Genomic DNA, 17,748 nt, shown 5'->3' with positions numbered 1-17,748 from the left:
GATCCAGGGTGGATGGAATGTAGGAGCGTGGTGATTTCTCTGGCAGTGCAATAGGCGCTATTTGGGTCTCTCAAATTGAGGACGAGGAATGTATAGGAGAAGATTAGGAATGTTGCGCCCTGCAGGATTGAAGGATCAAAGATCCGTGATTTTCATCACCAAAGGGCGCTGTTGATACAGGGGTCCTCGGCAGCCACCATCAATGCATGGACGGAGACGCCCTTTCTAACACGAAAATTTCAACCTTCATTCGCATATCGTGAACTATCTACAACGCGGGTGCATATTTTGAACGAATGTCGAGCGGGAAAGCCCCGGCGCAGGCTTTGTACTATACTGACACATGCGGAACTGTGGTGGTGACAATTTTGTCATGACACAACATTCATAGGTTGTCCTGCAGCCCAACCCTCAACTGCCTGTTTCAATTTTGCTCCATAGTTGGCACACGTTCTCTGAGATAGCCAAGCTAGATGAGGGGTGGCAATGATGTTCAGATCCTTGGCATCCTCTGCTAGCAAGGGCGAGTTCCCAGGGCCTGCAGGTTCTTCTTTGAAGACATCGGTTGCTGCTCCGGAGATTTTGCGCTCGCGTAATGCCTGCACTAGGGCCTCTTCATCCACGGTCCCACCTCGGGAAACGTTGACCATCACCGTATGAGGAGACATGGAATCGAATTCCTGAGTGGAGATGAAGTCCCGAGTAGATTCGAGAAGGGGAACAGCGACAAATAGCACTGTGCTTTGCTTTATGACCGAGTCAAAGGGAGTCCTTGAGGTGTCTGGCGTATCAGCGGCTTTGCGATCTGAAACTAGTACCTTCATTCCCAAGTTATGGGCCATGGTTGCTATTCTTTTTCCTGGGACATGTCAGCTTCTCGCATTCCCTGTCATAGTTAAACCAGTTCTTACCGACGTTACCGTTTCCAATAATACCAGCGACCTCATCTTGGCAAGTCAACGGCGGTGTCCCATCTTTATCGAGGTAGTCAAACATCAACAACCCCTTCTCTTTCCAGTTTCCCGCTCTGGTTGACATGTGCATATGTAGAAGTTTCCGTCGCGCAGCAAAATACAATCCAATCGCGTGTTCGGATACAGCTTCAATGTTGGAATTAGGGCAGTTGCAAACAACGATTCCCCTCTTTCTGCAGGCCTCAAGGTCAACGCAGTCGTATCCCGTGCTGACCATCACGATCAGCTTGAGGTGCGGGCTGACGTCGGGGGACAGTGCAAAGGCATCGACTTTAGCAGCAGAGAGAACAATTATTGAGGCGTCATGAATGCGATCTGGTAGCTCGGTGGATGATGTCCAGGGGTGGATAGTCTGTGAGTATGTAAAAGGCGCGGGGAGATTGAACTGGGGAATCTGAAGTACAGCCCCTTGTAGGAAGACGATGTGATGATGTTCGGTTGATGGGAGAGGCATCGTGAGTATTAATTATAGATGCTGAAATAGAAATATCACGGATTGAGGTGGATTCCCTGGGTATTTATCGATTTCCTTGACCATTGGAGAATGCTGGGACAAGCTTATCGCTTATATACCCATGAAGGTGGGGCGAGCGCCCTGTGGTTGACAAGACCGCGAACCAGAGCCATTGAGGGTTCTTCCAAGCACGCTGACCAGCGCAGATCTTCACTATTGCGTAATATAGTTAGTTCAGCGGCAACTGGGTTCAGTTTTCCATATACCGAGCAGAAAACAAGCAAGAATTCCTCGAGATGTGAGGCTTGTGATGGGTCTCGGATCTCGGCCGTGAGTTGGAGACGATCTTATCGCTTGAGCTTATCGGCGGCTTAGTCATAGCAGTGACGCGATTGCGTCTCCTCACTTCTCCGCTTCTTTGTCCGTCTCCAACTCTCATATTTTGACCCTTTTGATCGGTTCGCCATGGTTGGGTGGTTCTGAACCTGGAAACCTTATTCTGTGTGCAGTAAATTTGAGAAAGCCGATGCGGCTGCTGAGTGGATGAACTACCAGTCTATCACGCCAGGCGCCCAGCCGAGCTATACCGACCCCATGGCTTCGCCGAATACTAGCCGTCAGAACCGACGCCGAAGCGGCGGCGAGGATGATGCATATCACCAGTCCAATATCTCGAACACGGCGATTCCTCCAAGCTTCACCTTGCGGTCACTGCTAGTTGGCCTCGTTATCGGTGCTCTGATCACCTTCTCGAATACGTACTTCGGCCTACAGACGGGATGGATTAGTACAATGGCTATGCCTTCAGCGCTGATCGGTTTCTCGGTGTTCAAAGTGTTCTCGAAATATCTCTCGTACCCGTTCACTCCAATCGAGAATGTCCTGATCCAGACCGTCGCTGGAGCTGTGGGGACAATGCCCCTTGGTTGTGGTTTCGTCGGGGTGATACCTGCCTTGGAGTTTCTCATTAGGGATGGGGAAGATGGCCCGTCAGGTGACGGCGGCTCTGGGGAAGGTGGTCCGTTGAAGATGAACTTCTGGAAGTTGGTCTTGTGGAGTTTGGGAGTGTGTTTGTTCGGTGTTGTCTTTGCTGTACCGCTGAGGAAGGAAGTCATTATCCGGGAAAAGTTGAAGTTTCCCAGTGGGACAGCATCTGCCCTAATGCTAAGGGTTCTACATGGCAGCGGCCAAAAAGAGAAGGCAAGAGCGGAAGATCAGCGAGACGCGGAGGATGCACAGCCACTGCTATCGCGGGAATCTACCGAGAGAGAAGCGGTACCGCAGCAGGCTAGCAAGGACACCGAGACTGTAAAAAGAGATTGGAGGTCCAAAATGCGCCTTCTCATTGGTGCACTCGCACTCTCTGGCATCTACGTAAGTTTCTGCTTCGTCACACCGACTAGGCCTTATGTTGACAACGATAGACGCTCTTCTCGTACTTCGTCCCCCAAGTTCGCGATATCCCGGTCCTGGGCCTCTCTCTTGCTCACAACTGGTTATGGACGCTTAATCCGTCTCCGGCGTATGTTGGACAAGGAATTATAATGGGACCTTCGACCTGTGCTCATATGCTGTTCGGAGCTGTATTAGGCTGGGGCGTTCTGTCACCGCTGGCGAAAGCCCGAGGGTGGGCACCCGGGCCGGTAGATAGCTGGGAGGATGGCAGTAAAGCTTGGATTGTATGGATATCTCTGGCCATCATGCTTGCAGACTCACTTGTCAGCTTGGGCTGGCTGGTGGTAAAGCCCGCTGCGACAGCCGCGCCGAAGCTCATACACAGGCTTCCTGCTACTCGGGTGGGACGTTGGGTCGCTTCAAAAAGCTCAAGTCTTGCCAGCCGCTATGATCACCGCTACTCGGCCCTAAGTCCCATAACAGAAGAATCGTCAAACGCGAGCAACGGTTACCGAGCTGGAATTGATTCGAAGAAAAGCCCGGATGAGGACGCACCTCCATCTCAGCTCATATCTATGCGGACGGTTCTCATCCTCCTTCCACTAACATTGATACTGAACGTTGTTTGCATGCATATTGTCTTTGGAGATGTTATATCTCCTCTACTCGCAAGCCTCGCAACTCTCCTCGCCGTCCTTCTGTCAGTCATGGGTGTCCGGGCTCTCGGCGAGACAGACCTCAACCCAGTCTCCGGCATCAGCAAACTTACCCAACTACTCTTCTCCCTCGCAACCCCCGCCTCCCACTTTTCCCGACGCACCGCCCTCGTTACTAACCTCCTCGCGGGCGCCGTGTCCGAATCCGGCGCTCTCCAAGCCGGCGACATGATGCAAGACCTAAAGACCGGACATATCCTTGGCGCAAGCCCCAAAGCCCAGTTCTACGGTCAGATGATCGGCAGCCTTGTCGGCGCCGTTCTCTCAACAGCGGTTTACAAGATGTACGTCAACGTCTATGAGGTCCCGGGTCCTATGTTTCAAACGCCAACCGCGTATGTTTGGATCTTCACCGCCCGCCTTGTCACCGGCCAAGGCCTACCGCCGATGGCTTGGGAAGCCTCTACAATCGCCGGTGTGGCGTTTGTTGTCGTGACTATCATACGCATTATCGCGGCCTCCCCTATCGCCAACGGCGGCCAACCCCACGGTACACCGGCACCCTGGCGCTCCTGGGTCCCAGGTGGTATTGCCGTCGCAGTAGGCATGTTCAACGTGCCATCTTTCACTCTCGCTCGAGCCATAGGCGGCCTCATCGCCTGGTGGTGGTCTCGAAGCCACGCATCAAAACAGAGCGAACATAATTTCGCTGAACTTCCGCAGACAGACCGGTCAGAGCAGCCAACCGGAAGCTACGGCAGGCATCTTTCACCTCCTGCCACTCCAAATCGCCAACCTACTTCTCCCGCGACAGGTGACGATGATGCGGACGCCGCTTCATCTAGTGTCGTCGTTTTAGCTTCTGGGTTGATCCTCGGCGAGGGCATAATGAGTATTGTGAACCTCCTTCTGGCTAGTGGGGGTGTTCCTCATCTTTAAGAGCCCTGGAAGCTTTGCTGTTTGATATAAGTAGTGGTTGATATAGAAATGGATTCTAAAGACCACCTGGCTAGAAATGAACATAGATAGGTATGACCTACAGAGTGCGCCCAATGAACTTGCTTACTGCCTGGCAAGGCGCCGTTTACGTCAAATCAGTTGGACGACTAGTAGCATTTGCTAATCTTTCAGCCGTCGTTCCACCCGGTGCTCTCTTCTACTTTGTTTTACTTTGACGTGTATGGAGACTTAGGTCCCGGGACTGTAAGCACTACGTAGCCCTAAATTTCGCACACCCGTGATTGTACACTAGTTCATTGATAATGGTCTTCACGCTCCACCATATAATCTGTCAAGAGAAGTAGGTAGACTTATAATATTTAAACAGATCCCTGCCGCCTCCTTACTAATCGCGCACTACTTAAACAACTCCATCCCCCCTCCCGCTCCCCCTCATAGCCCCCTCACCATCACCAACGGTCTCACCCCCCTCGCCCTGATCATCCACCTCATCATGCATCCCACTAAGCTTCTCAATAATCGCCGCCGCATAAATATCCCCACTAACATTCGCCATGGTGCGGAACCGGTCAATGAACCAATCAATCGCAATAATGACCGCGTACATGCCCGTGATGTCGACGTCCACGCTCCCTGCAATCATCACCGTAAGCACGAGACTCGAGCTTGGGATCGGTGTTGTGCCGATTGAGGCGAGGGTCGACAGAAGACAGATTATTATGTAGTCGGGGACGCTGAGGCTGTGGCCTTGGGTTTCGGCTAGGAAGACGATGCAGAGGGGGAAGTAGATTGCTGTTCTGTTTGGATGTAAACAGATGTTAGTTGGCTGGGTGAGGTGAGGTGGGGCGAGGGGAGGGAAGGTAACGCACCCATCCATGTTAACCAGACAGCCCAGAGGAACAACAAACTTGTTAACTGTATTCGAGACCCCCCGTTCCCGGACAACCTTCATCGTCAAGGGCAGCGTAGCAGCCGAGGAAGCGGTTCCCCACGCGGTCGTCCAGCTGGACGAGCACTTGAACCAGTACGTATAAGGTATCTTCCTAGTAAAGATGAAGAACATCGCCGGCAGGACAAGAAACAAATGAATGGAGAGATTGCACAGCGCTCCGCCAATAAGCACGCCCAAGTTCTGCCCGATATCGCGCACATCGAGTCGGAACATATTTGGCAGGATCAAAAAGAAGACGCCGATCGGCGCGAGCTTGATCAGGATCATGATAATTCTCATGATGATCGTCTCAATCTCCTCGACGGCTTTGAGAAGGTACGACGTCTGCCTGTCGATCATATACCCAATGACCACGGCCGTCACGAGCACTGCGAGTAGACTATCCGTCGCGAGGGCATCAACTATGTTTAAGGGAATAAGGGACTCGAACATCTGCACGACGACATCGGCGATTTCGGTCTCCTCGCGCTCGTCGAACGTCTCCTGGTCGTCTTCGTCGACATTGAGCGATTCCGGACTTGCTTGGGTCATGAGACGCCGCCAAACGAGCGAGGTGAGAAGGATGCTGTGCACAATTGCTAAGAGCGTGGTAAGGACGTAGTAACCTATTGTCCAGCGGGCGAGGATGTGTCCGCCATTGGAGAGCTCTCTCAGCCTTTGAACAGCGAGGATCATGGAGGTGACGATCATGGGGAGGACTGTTTGACGGCGCTATTTTAGCATGACATGAGGTGGGTGAGTGAGTGAGTGGCTTACCAGCAGCTCTTAAAGCACGCAACCAAAGCGCACCCGGTATCTCAATGATCGTTGGTGCCGCGTATGGAATATCCTCGATGTCTCCAGCAGTACTGCTAACCGCAAGACCGATCGCAATGGCCAGGGCGGCCGCAATGACGATTTGCAAGGCTGAGCCGGGTTCGCGGATGGAATACCACCATGGTTTCTCGTCCTGCTGCTCGATTGTGCACTCTTGGTATCCGTCGGGGGTGGCCGGGTGAGCTGAGATTCCGCTGCTTTTTTCCATGGCGTGGTTACGGGTCGGGGGCTTTGGTTCCTACAAAATGGCCTGGGAATCTGGGTGCCCTGGGCAATCCTCAGCTTGATATACGAGCCGATAATGTAATGCCCTGTCGATAGCCCGACAATAAACGACCACCACCGTATCAGTGCCGAGGAAACATACAAGAGCTCTTGCTCTTGATGTTGGCATTGACCTTTCTTGCAATCCTATCCCCTGATTCGAGGATAAAGTCTCTTGGCCCCTTGGGATAAATTCTCGATATCGTAGATTGGACATTTCTGATAGCAGGGTTACATCAATCAGCCTTGTACGATCTGGGCAGCATCCTGGTATGTTCGCCTGATCGTTCGACTTCAGCCACATGGCTGGGCCCGTTTATCTGCACCCAGTAAGTATCCAACCATTAGCATCCCAAGACGAGTACCAAGTGCTTGGTACCAGCGGATAGCCTCGCAGCAGAAATTGCCCAGACACCAAAGCCGGCCAAGACAAGTGAGCGCGAGCGGGGGTTGCTCGCATGAGATTGTGACAGAATTGAACTTGGGAGGCCAGGATTGTACCATGGGAGGTTAGTCCAGTTCGCGAACAATCTGGTTAGCTGTAGACTATGATCAAGAGCTTCTGAACTAGGGCAAATTCACAGTAGCTGCACACCTTCTTGAATCCAATCAGCATCTCCCCTTATGTTCACATCGAAGAGATGCTCGCCTGTGCATAGACTCAGATGCACCGGGACTTCAGGTTGAGTCTTCTGAATACGGTGGGCAAATCCAGACGAGCACGCAGCCGGACACTTTGACGGAAACCGAGTCAACCCCTTGTCAAAACGTACAGCCAAGGAAACTTTACCATTGTGTCATTGACTCCGTGCACGACCCATACAAGCGTCATTTCGTGATCGTCATTTTCTAGCGTTTTCATGAGACCTTTCGGAGTTGATCTGTTCTTCCCAGAGACTGCCCCAACCAACCGCTGCAAATAAGCTTGCTGTGCAATGCTCAGGCCCTCCGTTATGCAGGCCTGCACATGAGGAAGTCTCTTCGCCGCAGCAGCAAAGGTGTGATGTAGCTCCGCTCGGCGCATCTAATCCAGCGTCGTCCGTCCATCCATCCATCGTGGATATTTTCAAGAACGCGGTCACTGCTCGATATGCGTCGATGCAGTCGATGCGTTTCCATTTACTCGAGGTAGAGCTGAATGAGGCTAACGGAGCCACGACCTAGGTTACCACTCGTTCGGCAATTCATCGGCATACCACTCGGCGGACTCTTTTGAGCTTGCAGTACACCGACTGACTGGATACTGATCTGGCCCTAAAAGATTCTGCCCTATCCCATTCTCGTGCTCCGACTAGGTCCCCTGTTGTGTCCAGCGAGGGAGACAAAGAATTGTGAACAATTTCGTATATTATGTCCTGCGAGAGGTGCCTGAGTATGAGTTCTGTCTCAGTGTCTGACGAGCCTACCTTGAGCTTTTGCTTTTTTTGGCTTGTTTCTTATGGCAGACGCTCTGCACCTGGCGCGAGTGAGTGGAGGCGAGCTTTGGTGGTAGAATTGCCCCTCTTCTGCCCTGTATCAGCATCTGACGGTGAGCTTGTTGGGATAGTAGGCCCAAAAGCATCTGGGGAAGACGAGGTGTAGCTATTATGCCGCAAAATGCCATGACTGTGACTCGGCAGGCCTCGACCGAGGAGCTTCGTGCATCTGTCGTGATGGCACGCATACCGTCAATCAAACCACTGGGTAAATCTTCCGCTTCGTCTCGGCTCATCGAGAGTGGCACAGGGGAAGGATTATGAGCTGATGTAGTTCGTTCTGAGTTCCTCAAGTCTATTCTCCACGTTTTGTGTGTCCCGCAATGAATGAAGCCTGGGTTTGGTGAGTGCCAGCTCCTGCTACACCGAGGTCGACGACCTTCTCATGTCACTTATAGCAATTGAAGTAACACTGCCCCCGCTCCTGTCAGTCCCTTCTCAAGGTCGGGAACGCCCAATTCTGGTGTGGTAGGTGGCCATAGAAGCCCAATGGCAGTAGGTCAAGGGCACGACCGCTGGACATACTGGTTTCTTCCTCTACCATGAGAGCCCAGTTGTCGGTGGCAGCAGGTTCGATCCGCATTTGATACGGTCCTATGAAGTCAACCAGGTTCCGGTCTAGGAACGCCCGCAATCCGAGAAGAAAGTCGAACGTGCTCGTCTTCGTGGAGGGATGATTATAACACGGATTAGGGGGGGGGGGATCCATTGTGTCCATATGAAACCGTTTTTCAGTTGATCGGGCTGCCTATGGGGAGACCGGACGCAAAAGGGGTTCTGGGGAATTATGGGACATTCTGTTGGATATGGACTTATTCGGCGGTAGCGTGGAAGGCTTACTGCAGATAAGCATAAGCCGAGACACTTCGCCGCCCCACAACATCGGGAGCGCGCCATGGCCCGTCATGGACCAGCCCTAAAATTGTCTATTACCCATCAGGGTCGTGCATAGCGATATACTCCGGCTGGAGATTATAATATTCCACCTTAGTTCCACCATTCAACCCCCCAGCAAGACTGACAGCTTGAGCAACATTCCATTCTGGCGGGGGCTGCCCCCATCTCGGACGCTCCCGAGATCTCCTGAAAGTGGAACCGCAACATCCTCGAATCCTTGATATAGAGTTGATCTCTGAGTCCCTTTAATATGGTGGAACGAAGACTCGAGAGGTAGCTGGGCGGGACCAGAGATTTGCGGCGCAGTCAACACACATTAGCAGGGATTGCTTGAAACAGTCCTCACATCCAATCTGAGATTTGACTGGTTGCGATCAGTTGATCAGTGCCGCGTTAACCGTGCCATCTAGCCAAGGCAGCGAGGTACGTACCTAGTCCAGGTAGAAAGAATCGTGCTATATTGGTCTTGCCAGAAGGATTTGATATCGACCATCGTGGTTGCAAGATCAGGGGGAATGGCGTACATCTGTCAGCAAACGCTCTCTGTTCGGCCAAAGAACAGGGATGAAGATTGGTCCAAATCGCTCGGGTGTTGACAGGTAGCGACGGGACTCACGTGTTCCTGATATCTCCCATCTCATTCCCCCCTATACTCACTCTCGCCAACACTTCTGCTGTTCCCGATTATGTCTTTGGAGTATGGCAATAGGATCTACTCCAGGCCTAGTGCCCGCCAACAGCAAGGATCTTGCCCCAGCCCCAGCGGACCCCAATCTAGTAGGTATTCCAGTTTACCTTGCTCGACGATGTGAGGTTTTCCTTGGGCTAATCCAAGGCCTCTATAACCTTCTAGGTTACCTGGAATGGACCTGATGATCCAGAGCATCCGAGAAACTGGCCGAAATTTCCAAAATGGACATCAATCATTTCCATGTCGCTATTCAATTTCCTATCTTCTATGAGTTCTGCGACCATGGCGCCTACCTTGACAAGCATCCACAATGATCTTAATTTCTCATCAACGATTCTAAGCATTCTATCGCTGACAATCTCCTTGCTTGGATCCGCATTTACACCTCTTATTACTGCCCTCTTTGCAAAGTCTTCGGCAAGTCCCTTGTGCTGCAGTTGATGGATCTAATGTACATCCTCTTTAATACTCTCTGCGGTGCTGCAAACTCTCCAAATGAGCTAATCCTCTTCCGATTCCTTGCGGGCATTAGAGGTGCAGGCCCCTTTGCAGTAATCTCTTCAACAGCTTGTAGTGAGTCCAAATGTCTGGGCCCCATCCCTCATATAGATAGAAAGCGGAATGACGGTTATCTTGATCTCTCATCCCTGGTCTAGAAAAAGCTCTACATACATGTGAGAACCACTGGCAGCGCATTGCTCCGACATATTCATTCCTGGATACGTTCTCAGTCCATTATCCTCGCTAGAGCAGAAATAACATGGGGCATACACCAGGACAGGAAACTCCAAGAACTGACCTCAGACTAGAAGAACCAATCATCTAGCAAGTGAAAGTACACGTAGTAGTAATCCCATCACCCGTAAGACTCGCAAACTTATCCTTCGTGCAAAGGTCCCAGTTGAAGTCCATGTACCCGTCTTCGATGCGGCAGTTGGTGGTCACACTATACGAATGGCAGGTAACATTAGCACTAGATACTGATTGCGCTAAACCCCATCGTGGAAAAGGGTCTGTATGCATCTAGTAAAGAACAGAAGTCCTTTTAATCATGTTGGTGAAAAGGTGCAGCTCACCAAATCTGATAAGGCAGGTTCGAAGAGTAGCATCTGCTGCTGCTGACGTTGTTGCCGCGATGGGTGAAGAAACGCCATTATTGTCATTGCCTTGTGTATGACGGTATATCAAGCTTGGCTCATGGGGCTTCCTCTTTCCATCCCCAAGGTTTTGTAGAATGCAAGGTAATTCGGCCCGAATGCCCAGCCGGACCAAGGATCTTGGGGTATGCCATGACTACTACTAGACTGGTAGGAAACTATCCAGTGTCAAAAATACTCCGTTGCCAACGGTCCCCGGGGCTGGAAGCTACCTGGGTTTGGAGTCGCGGGCCAGTAACGGGTGTCGATTACTCTGCGATGACATGCTATTTCCAGTCCCATTGACCGTAGTTAGCCCTGATCGATGGATAGTAGACCCTCTATCCTCTATTCTGATAAATACATCGCATTTCGCGGCTGTTGCATCATACGCAATTGGGTCTCATTCGGCTTTAGGTCGACGATATTTGGTCTAACAAAGTTGTCTCACTGGTGGTCGCGAGGGCAGTAGACCCAGGACTATTGTCTTGAGACCGTCAACTCGTCATGGGCAGGGTCGTACTGGACACTGCGAGGTATATCGGTTTGATAAGCCAAATGAACTGATTTGGCTTCGATATATTCTCCAGATCATCAATTTTTTCTTAGCGTCCATGGTTTTCATCAGGCGCCATACTGCGCTGTTGTCGAGAGTACCATCCTGCAGTTCCGTATGGAACTCGGCTTAAAAAGTGGGTTAGTCGTTCGTCAGAAACGTCGTCGTCATTCCGGGCCAGGTTATGGACAGCATCTCGCCGATGTCCGTGAGGAATGCACTGCTGGACATCAGGATTACATATGAATCTCATGGCAAACGGTACCCTAGAGACATACTGACAGGCCACATCCTCCTAGCAAGAGCGGCACCAGTCGTCGGGGAGTTGCCCACTGCGTCGCGTGACCTGAGCGTGTGGAGCTCTCGGAAAATATTTGTGATACCGAATTACTGACCAGTTATGCCTCGTCGATGTCTTGATTGTTGAAAGTTTACTCAGTGTTGGATGGGAGTACCCAGGTGGACAAGATCGGCCGAGTCAGGTGATCTGCAATCGGCTCTCTTAAGGTTCTGTCGCCCCGCCATTTTTGTAGTTTCTAGTTCCTACTTTATACTTGATTCTCCCCCCAGCCATGGACTGGAAGAAGGCTCTTGGCTTCACAGACCGCTTGAAGACCATCCAATCTCTGTAGGTGCATCAATGACGAAACCAAGAATACAAGCGCTTGTGCTGATCGGTTCCAGAACCGCCGCTTACCAGCAGGGGTCATCTGCGGATGCATTCGCCCAAGCACAGTCTCAAGCGAGAAAGCTAGAAAGCGAGGCATATGAACAGTCTTCATCGAAGGTTAGTCAACTTCATTTACTTTCCCCTAGTGGAACCAACGAAGCTCATAGTGCATAGGAAGACTATGACCAGCTCTGTCAAAAAGCAGTCGACGCGGCAGAGCTCATCGCATCGACATCAACAGAGGGTGAAGTAGAGGATGACACGACGACAACAGACCAAAAATCCCCTGGCGAGACCATTGGCCAGTACCAAAACTGTTCTCACCATTTCGACGGGTTGCACTCGACGATATACAAGTCCAAATCTGAAGACGGCGCCCTCGTCGCGCTGAAAATCACGACTCCTCATCTCCTGGAACCCCCGCATGATGCTCACCGTGAAGCTCAGCTCTTGCGCGAGGCAACCAGCGAGCATATCATACCTCTGCTGGAAACATTTAAGCTTGATGGGGGTCGCTTTGTCTTTGTGTTCCCATTTAAACGTCTCGATCTTGAGACGTGTCTTCGGCAGGGTATGCTAACTGCGTCACAGACGAGGTCTGTCCTGCGTGACATGTTCAGCGCCCTGGCTTCAATCCACGCAATAGGAATCATCCATCGGGATATCAAGCCCGCGAATATCCTACTCGATTCTCCAAATGGGCCAGCATACCTAGCTGATTTCGGGATCGCCTGGCGCGAAGGAAGCATCGAGGCTGAAACGCCCGAGAAGAAAATAACCGACGTGGGAACGACATGTTACCGCCCACCAGAGGTTTTATTCGGGCATAAAGGCTATGGTATAGCCCTTGACCTCTGGGCGGCTGGGTGCGTTGTCGCGGAAGCCATTGCCGTCGGCCATAAGCAGCTTTTCGATGCGGGGCCGGTGGGAAGTGACCTATCGCTTATCCAGTCTATTTTCACGACGCTGGGGACGCCGGATGAGAGTTCTTGGCCTGTGAGTTGGCTTCTCAGCTTCATCTAAGATTGAATAGATCGATACTGACCAATTCTATTACTAGGAAACCGCCCACCTTCCAGACTGGGGTAAAATCGAGTTCTACAAATACCCAGCAAAGAGCTGGGACGAGGTCCTGCAAGGGTCGTCGTCTAACGGCCGTGACCTTGTAAGCAAATTGATCATGTACGAGAGCCGCCAGCGTCTTTCTGCTGCAGAGGTAAGTAGCCACAGTCCGTTCGGTACTATTTCTTCGTGGCCAGTGAATTTACAACTGATGGCTCTATTTAAGGCTCTGGAACATCCGTACATCTCTAGTTGAGAGACCTCAATACAAGACAAGACAAAAGCTACCCTAAGTGCCATATGGATGTGCATGCGTGCACAATTTACCGGTTGTTCGGCACGCTACGTAGTAGATCAGGAACCTCAAAAGCCAGAGCATTGAATCTCGTTGCCTACAGAAACCACACAGTTAGTTCGAGACAGATTCCTTGGGGGCCTATATATGCTCCACACCTCTGGACTTCACGTCACTACTCGTCGTATGGTACGCATCCAAGAGCTCCCCGGTTCCTGCGCTAGCTGGTGTACACTATGGGAATGATATGGTGATACGTCATGGCGTAATACTAGCGCTGTCCAGCTCACTCTCCGCAGCTTTTACCATGAATACCGAAAGTGGAGGAGAGGGCCTCAACAGGAATTCATGCAAGTGTGGAGGACAGATGCAGATGGCCTCTCGTGGTTTGGTCAGGTTGACCTAGTCGATTGCGAGACAGATAAATCACCGCAGTACAATACAAGGATAATGTAAAATATAAGCATGGCCTAATAGATCAGAATTCGACTTCACCATATTGATCTCCGATATCATTCCTCATCGACATTAAAAACGATTGTCCGTGTAGATAAGAGTTTGACTGAGACGAGCATGCATACCGTATGCATAGCACGCATCAACCCGTCGAGATGATTCGAGCACGCCCAGTGGGAGGTAGACGTGTTTCAAATTTCCAGTGCCATCGCCCACGAGTTTATGCTTCTTCCATCACTTCCGGGCCTTTCTGCAGACGCGCAATGCCTGCCCAAAAGCACTGCCAACTGGAGAGTAGCAGCGTACTAAGTTGAGTAGTACTAGTACAGGCGAAGCTTGGGAATTGAAATTAGGCGGGAGGCGACTCAGCTTCGGTCCATGTACTACGCCTCATGTTTGTTTTTCTTACTTATATTTATCCTCAATTCTATCCTACCTGAAAATCGCATCCAGCAGCTCTGGGCTGTGGTTTTGTTTTTCAACGAGACAAAAGGCAGCCAAGTTAGCCAAGTTGACTCCGACCCCGACGCTTCCCTCCGTCTCACCCACTTACTCTCTTTCTCACCCCTGTCCTAAACTTTCGCGAAAAATGAATGGCCGAAAGAAAGAACCTCCAAAGCGATACGCCTGCACGCGATGCTCAAAGTTACGGGTCAAATGCGTACCTCTTACAACGGAGGCATGCCAGCGCTGCACGCGACTCGGCCACCCTTCAGGCACTTGCATCTTCCCCGCCGAGATACGCGGAAGCCCTACTCCTACTCTAACCCTTACCTCTACCACCCGTACTCCAACATCTAAGGCTGCCTCTAACCTGATTGCCACTGTCAACCTACGCAATGTCGAATGCAATCAAGAAAAGGAGGTGCTTTTCCACCCCGCTATAACCTCCCACCTCGCCAATGCGCTTTTATCCAAATACATCACGCACAAGCAGCTGCATTTCCCATTCGTCATCATACAGCCCGGGACCACTGTTACTGCGCTGTTCAGAAAGTCCCCTTTTCTCCTTCTGTGCGTCTTAACTGCATCGCTGGAATATGATACCAGACTACAAGATGAGCTGGAGAGTGTTGTCCGGAAGGAGATCGCCGCCCGTGTTGTCGTGGGGGTTGAGCGAGACCTGGATATCCTACAGGGGTTGCTTGTGCATGCGGCTTGGTACCAATATCATTGGAGGACGTATCACACGCATGGATATATGTTGCTTCAGATGGCGGTGATGGTTGTTGTGGATCTTGGGCTCGATAGGGTGGAAGGTTTCAGGATGAAGGCGATTCCAGTGGATGAAAAGGAAGCGATGATGCAGGGTCTGGGACAGCTGCAAATGGAATGAAGGAGCCAACTCCTCAGAGTACAGCTGCCGAACAGCGAGCATTGCTGGGGTGTTACTACTTGTGTTCTAGGTATGGCTTGGTGCTCCTGGTATTGGCCTCGTTTGACTGAACCCGTGCCTGGTCTGTCCCGGTTTCGTCAACAATTGCACATGCGTCATACGCCGTGGATTGACCGGTGCGCGGAGATTTTGAGAGAAAAGCCAGAATTTCAGACGGATGCAGCATTTGAATCGTATGTCAATGTCCAGTGGCTCATGCGTCGAAATCAGGTGCTGTTTGATGACATCCGGCGAGGTCCCACGCACCAGAAATCAGCTGTCTGGGAACAGATTATTGAGCTCACGACGAAAGTGAAAACAGAGGACTTGCTAAACCCAGCCAACGCGCCTCGCGATTGTAAGTCATTCGTCCGTAGGCGCCAACTACGGATCTGTCAAGTGTTAATGACAAGCAACAGGGTCCCTGCGTATTGAGCTAGGAGGGGTTTTTGCACTAATATTAGGCCAAGCTCTGGGTGGCCAAGCACACGTCCTCGAACTGCAAGAGATGAATCAGCTCAGGGCCCTGACGGCTTCGGCACATCGAGTCCTCGATACGTTCCTAACTGCTTCATCGTCAGTAATCATCCATCTTCCCGCCTCTGCGCATGCGACGAAATATCGTTTGTTGTTTGTGTCCAAGCTCGGCCTTCTCTTCCAACCGAATGAGCAACAAGCTATTGAGTTTGGAGTGGACATGAAGAGTATTCACGACAGAGCCGTTGCTTTCATGCGAAAGTTTCAGAATCTCTTCCCTGGAGAAGAGGGTCTCTGGACAAGAGGGTTCTGGACAAGTTCGGGAAAGGTCATCGCGAATATGCTGGCGTGGCTTGAGAGGTCCATTGCCGATGCTCGGCCAAAGCCTGTGTCAACAGATACTCATACACGTCCTGTGCACGGTAGGCACGCAACCTGCGCTGTGCCCGATCCCTCGCAACGGCAGAGGATAAAATGCCATCCACAGGAGCAAGACAATTCGCTTTTGATACATTCTCCGGTGCAGACCGCACCCATGGATTTTCAGTGCACAGTCACAGATGGTCTGGACGCCGACTTGTGGCAGCAAATGCTCGAGAGCTTCACCTAGCTTGGACCTGTAACGGAAGACAGCCTAGATCTTAGTCACTACCAAATGTGACCTTCATCCTAGAGGTGAATAGACAACCGCATCACTCGTGTTTCGGCTGCGGCAGATGCGCTTCAAGCATGCTTCGTTCAACCGGTAATAAAACGGGAGCAACGAGACAAGAAGTAGGACAAGCTTCCAGTCAGCTTCATCAAGACTGCTGCGTCCGTGCACAATTCTGTTTTGAACCGAGTCATGCTGCATCAATTCCAGCTGCTGACACTGCTGGCTGCACAACTTGCTCACAATCGCAATTGTCAAGAAATTGACTAACAATAATCAACCCCACAGGGCAGTTCGACTCTGAACCACATTGTTTCAGGCTGCAAGCAACGAACCTCGGGCGGAGTGGTGGCTGAGCCGTTGCACCCGAAGGAAAGACGGTCTGTTTCACGTCGGCCCTAAATCGATGGGGTGACATCTTCCATTGTGAGAACGCCGCAGATGCGCAAGGCTGACCGGCACCACGCAGATTTGGGACCGAAATGAAGAAAAGGGCCCATAATACCCCGTGATAATCTAGGAGTAAAATGACCAATTGTCGCAAATACCTCTCTCTCTGGCCAAGGAAACCGGCTCCGGGGTGTGCTGTGGTGTGCGCTCGTGCTCGGAATGGCCGGAGAAGAGCGAGCCGCCAGTAGTCAGTGCACTAAACAGACACCACCTTATGACGCTGCATTAATTATCGACTAGGCATAATTATTGTTTCCAGGCGAATCAAAATAAGGTGAGACGGCTTCTCCTCTTCTTGGTTGTCTGAGCCACGGCTCGACATCCAGCACAACCTTGGGCGATGGCGACTTACCCCCTGAACCGGGAGTTATAGGGTCATGAACAGGTATCAATCTCGCAGGCCTGTGAGTGGGACGACAAGGAGATTTGGTTTGGTGATAGTTCAATTCCAAAATTAGTGGGCATTTGATTTGTGCAGTGGACTTGATCATCGTGCGTGAGAATAAGAAATGCGCCCGCATATCGTGGAGGGCAGCTGCTGTCCCTCGTGTCTGTTAGTCTGTTTAGATACTGACCAGGCACCGTATTTTATTCAGGCCAATCGAGGAAAGCACGACCCTGAAAGAGCGGGGCATCTCATTGCCCATACCCGCAAACTCCACCCGTTGATTGGTTTCTGGGTCTCGATCTCATTTCGTTTGTCTCCCAAGGCTGTGATTTTGGTAAATACCGGTCACAGTGACCTGGTCCCCCGTCCCTCATCACAATAATCTCTCATTGTCATCACAGTCCTCCTCTCTCCATCTCACTCTCCCAACCCTTCCCTTCCTTCTCTCTCCCGATTCGCAGCGTCCCTGCGTCTCTTCCTTTCTTTCTATCCCCTCCTTTTTGCATTCTCGCGGCCTGGAAGCTCGTTGTCATTCTTTTATCACCTTCGGTCGTCGTCCAACCGTCACCGAGCACGAGTAAACGCATACCTTCGTTCTTTCCACCTCACATTCCTTACCACGCGCTTGCGCCCTTTCGCTTCTAAACGCCTTTGATCGCTTTTAGCAATACGACCCAGACGGCGCCCACGATATCTG

The 17,748-nt window shown here is 51.4% G+C and overlaps 8 protein-coding genes across 8 annotated transcripts; 5 read left to right on the top strand and 3 right to left on the bottom strand.

Moving 5' to 3' along the window:
• Positions 1–111: 111 nt before the first annotated feature.
• Positions 112–1,706, bottom strand: BDV17DRAFT_248516 (D-isomer specific 2-hydroxyacid dehydrogenase family protein). Its single transcript, XM_073756111.1, has 2 exons — positions 912–1,706; positions 112–859 (listed from the first exon to the last, which is right to left on the bottom strand). The coding sequence occupies exons 1-2, from the start codon at positions 1,426–1,428 to the stop codon at positions 372–374; spliced, it is 1,005 nt and encodes a 334-aa protein (XP_073621000.1). The 5' UTR covers positions 1,429–1,706; the 3' UTR covers positions 112–371.
• Positions 1,707–1,744: 38 nt separating this feature from the next.
• Positions 1,745–4,709, top strand: BDV17DRAFT_248515 (OPT family oligopeptide transporter). Its single transcript, XM_073756110.1, has 2 exons — positions 1,745–2,802; positions 2,853–4,709. Exons 1-2 carry the CDS (start codon positions 1,972–1,974, stop codon positions 4,416–4,418), a joined length of 2,397 nt encoding a protein of 798 aa, XP_073620999.1. The 5' UTR covers positions 1,745–1,971; the 3' UTR covers positions 4,419–4,709.
• A 23-nt stretch (positions 4,710–4,732) lies between these two features.
• BDV17DRAFT_296913 (dicarboxylate/amino acid:cation symporter) lies at positions 4,733–6,461 on the bottom strand (the record flags this gene model as incomplete). Its single annotated transcript, XM_073763402.1, has 4 exons — positions 6,148–6,461; positions 5,309–6,089; positions 4,905–5,236; positions 4,733–4,767 (listed from the first exon to the last, which is right to left on the bottom strand). Exons 1-4 carry the CDS (start codon positions 6,413–6,415, stop codon positions 4,733–4,735), a joined length of 1,416 nt encoding a protein of 471 aa, XP_073620998.1. The 5' UTR covers positions 6,416–6,461.
• A 3,435-nt stretch (positions 6,462–9,896) lies between these two features.
• BDV17DRAFT_248512 (uncharacterized protein) lies at positions 9,897–10,236 on the top strand. Its single transcript, XM_073756109.1, has one exon. The coding sequence runs from the start codon at positions 9,975–9,977 to the stop codon at positions 10,188–10,190; it is 216 nt and encodes a 71-aa protein (XP_073620997.1). The 5' UTR covers positions 9,897–9,974; the 3' UTR covers positions 10,191–10,236.
• A 23-nt stretch (positions 10,237–10,259) lies between these two features.
• On the bottom strand, positions 10,260–10,743 carry BDV17DRAFT_248511 (uncharacterized protein). Its single transcript, XM_073756108.1, has 2 exons — positions 10,611–10,743; positions 10,260–10,480 (listed from the first exon to the last, which is right to left on the bottom strand). Exons 1-2 carry the CDS (start codon positions 10,695–10,697, stop codon positions 10,412–10,414), a joined length of 156 nt encoding a protein of 51 aa, XP_073620996.1. The 5' UTR covers positions 10,698–10,743; the 3' UTR covers positions 10,260–10,411.
• Positions 10,744–11,798: 1,055 nt separating this feature from the next.
• On the top strand, positions 11,799–13,214 carry BDV17DRAFT_285901 (putative cell division protein kinase (Ctk1); the record flags this gene model as incomplete). The annotated part of the gene is made up of 5 exons (XM_073760789.1): positions 11,799–11,854; positions 11,911–12,013; positions 12,071–12,892; positions 12,957–13,112; positions 13,185–13,214. The coding sequence occupies 5 exons, from the start codon at positions 11,799–11,801 to the stop codon at positions 13,212–13,214; spliced, it is 1,167 nt and encodes a 388-aa protein (XP_073620995.1).
• Positions 13,215–14,298: 1,084 nt separating this feature from the next.
• Positions 14,299–15,045, top strand: BDV17DRAFT_285900 (Zn(II)2Cys6 transcription factor; the record flags this gene model as incomplete). Its single annotated transcript, XM_073760788.1, has 1 exon — positions 14,299–15,045. The coding sequence occupies one exon, from the start codon at positions 14,299–14,301 to the stop codon at positions 15,043–15,045; it is 747 nt and encodes a 248-aa protein (XP_073620994.1).
• On the top strand, positions 14,951–15,569 carry BDV17DRAFT_248505 (uncharacterized protein). The gene has a single exon (XM_073756107.1). It carries the CDS (start codon positions 15,118–15,120, stop codon positions 15,517–15,519), a length of 402 nt encoding a protein of 133 aa, XP_073620993.1. The 5' UTR covers positions 14,951–15,117; the 3' UTR covers positions 15,520–15,569.
• Positions 15,570–17,748: the final 2,179 nt, after the last annotated feature.

The sequence above is a fragment of the Aspergillus undulatus genome, assembly GCF_047715775.1.
Source record: "Aspergillus undulatus strain CBS 261.88 unplaced genomic scaffold BDV17scaffold_1, whole genome shotgun sequence".
In the NCBI taxonomy this organism is placed as follows: Eukaryota; Fungi; Ascomycota; class Eurotiomycetes; order Eurotiales; family Aspergillaceae; genus Aspergillus; species Aspergillus undulatus.
Note: the sequence above shows the minus strand (reverse complement) of the source record. Positions and strands in the feature narration are given on the sequence as shown.

Excerpts from the sequence above, each read along its gene's own strand:
- BDV17DRAFT_248512 (XM_073756109.1), top strand. The coding sequence starts at position 9,975 with ATGGATCTAATGTACATCCTCTTTAATACTCTCTGCGGTGCTGCAAAC.
- BDV17DRAFT_248511 (XM_073756108.1), bottom strand. The coding sequence starts at position 10,697 with ATGACAATAATGGCGTTTCTTCACCCATCGCGGCAACAACGTCAGCAG. Across the intron at positions 10,481-10,610 it reads AACCTGCCTTATCAGATTTG|TGTGACCACCAACTGCCGCA; the intron begins GTGAGCTGCACC and ends CCATTCGTATAG.
- BDV17DRAFT_248516 (XM_073756111.1), bottom strand. The coding sequence starts at position 1,428 with ATGCCTCTCCCATCAACCGAACATCATCACATCGTCTTCCTACAAGGG. Across the intron at positions 860-911 it reads TATTGGAAACGGTAACGTCG|GAAAAAGAATAGCAACCATG; the intron begins GTAAGAACTGGT and ends GACATGTCCCAG.
- BDV17DRAFT_248515 (XM_073756110.1), top strand. The coding sequence starts at position 1,972 with ATGAACTACCAGTCTATCACGCCAGGCGCCCAGCCGAGCTATACCGAC. Across the intron at positions 2,803-2,852 it reads TCGCACTCTCTGGCATCTAC|ACGCTCTTCTCGTACTTCGT; the intron begins GTAAGTTTCTGC and ends TGACAACGATAG.
- BDV17DRAFT_248505 (XM_073756107.1), top strand. The coding sequence starts at position 15,118 with ATGGCTTGGTGCTCCTGGTATTGGCCTCGTTTGACTGAACCCGTGCCT.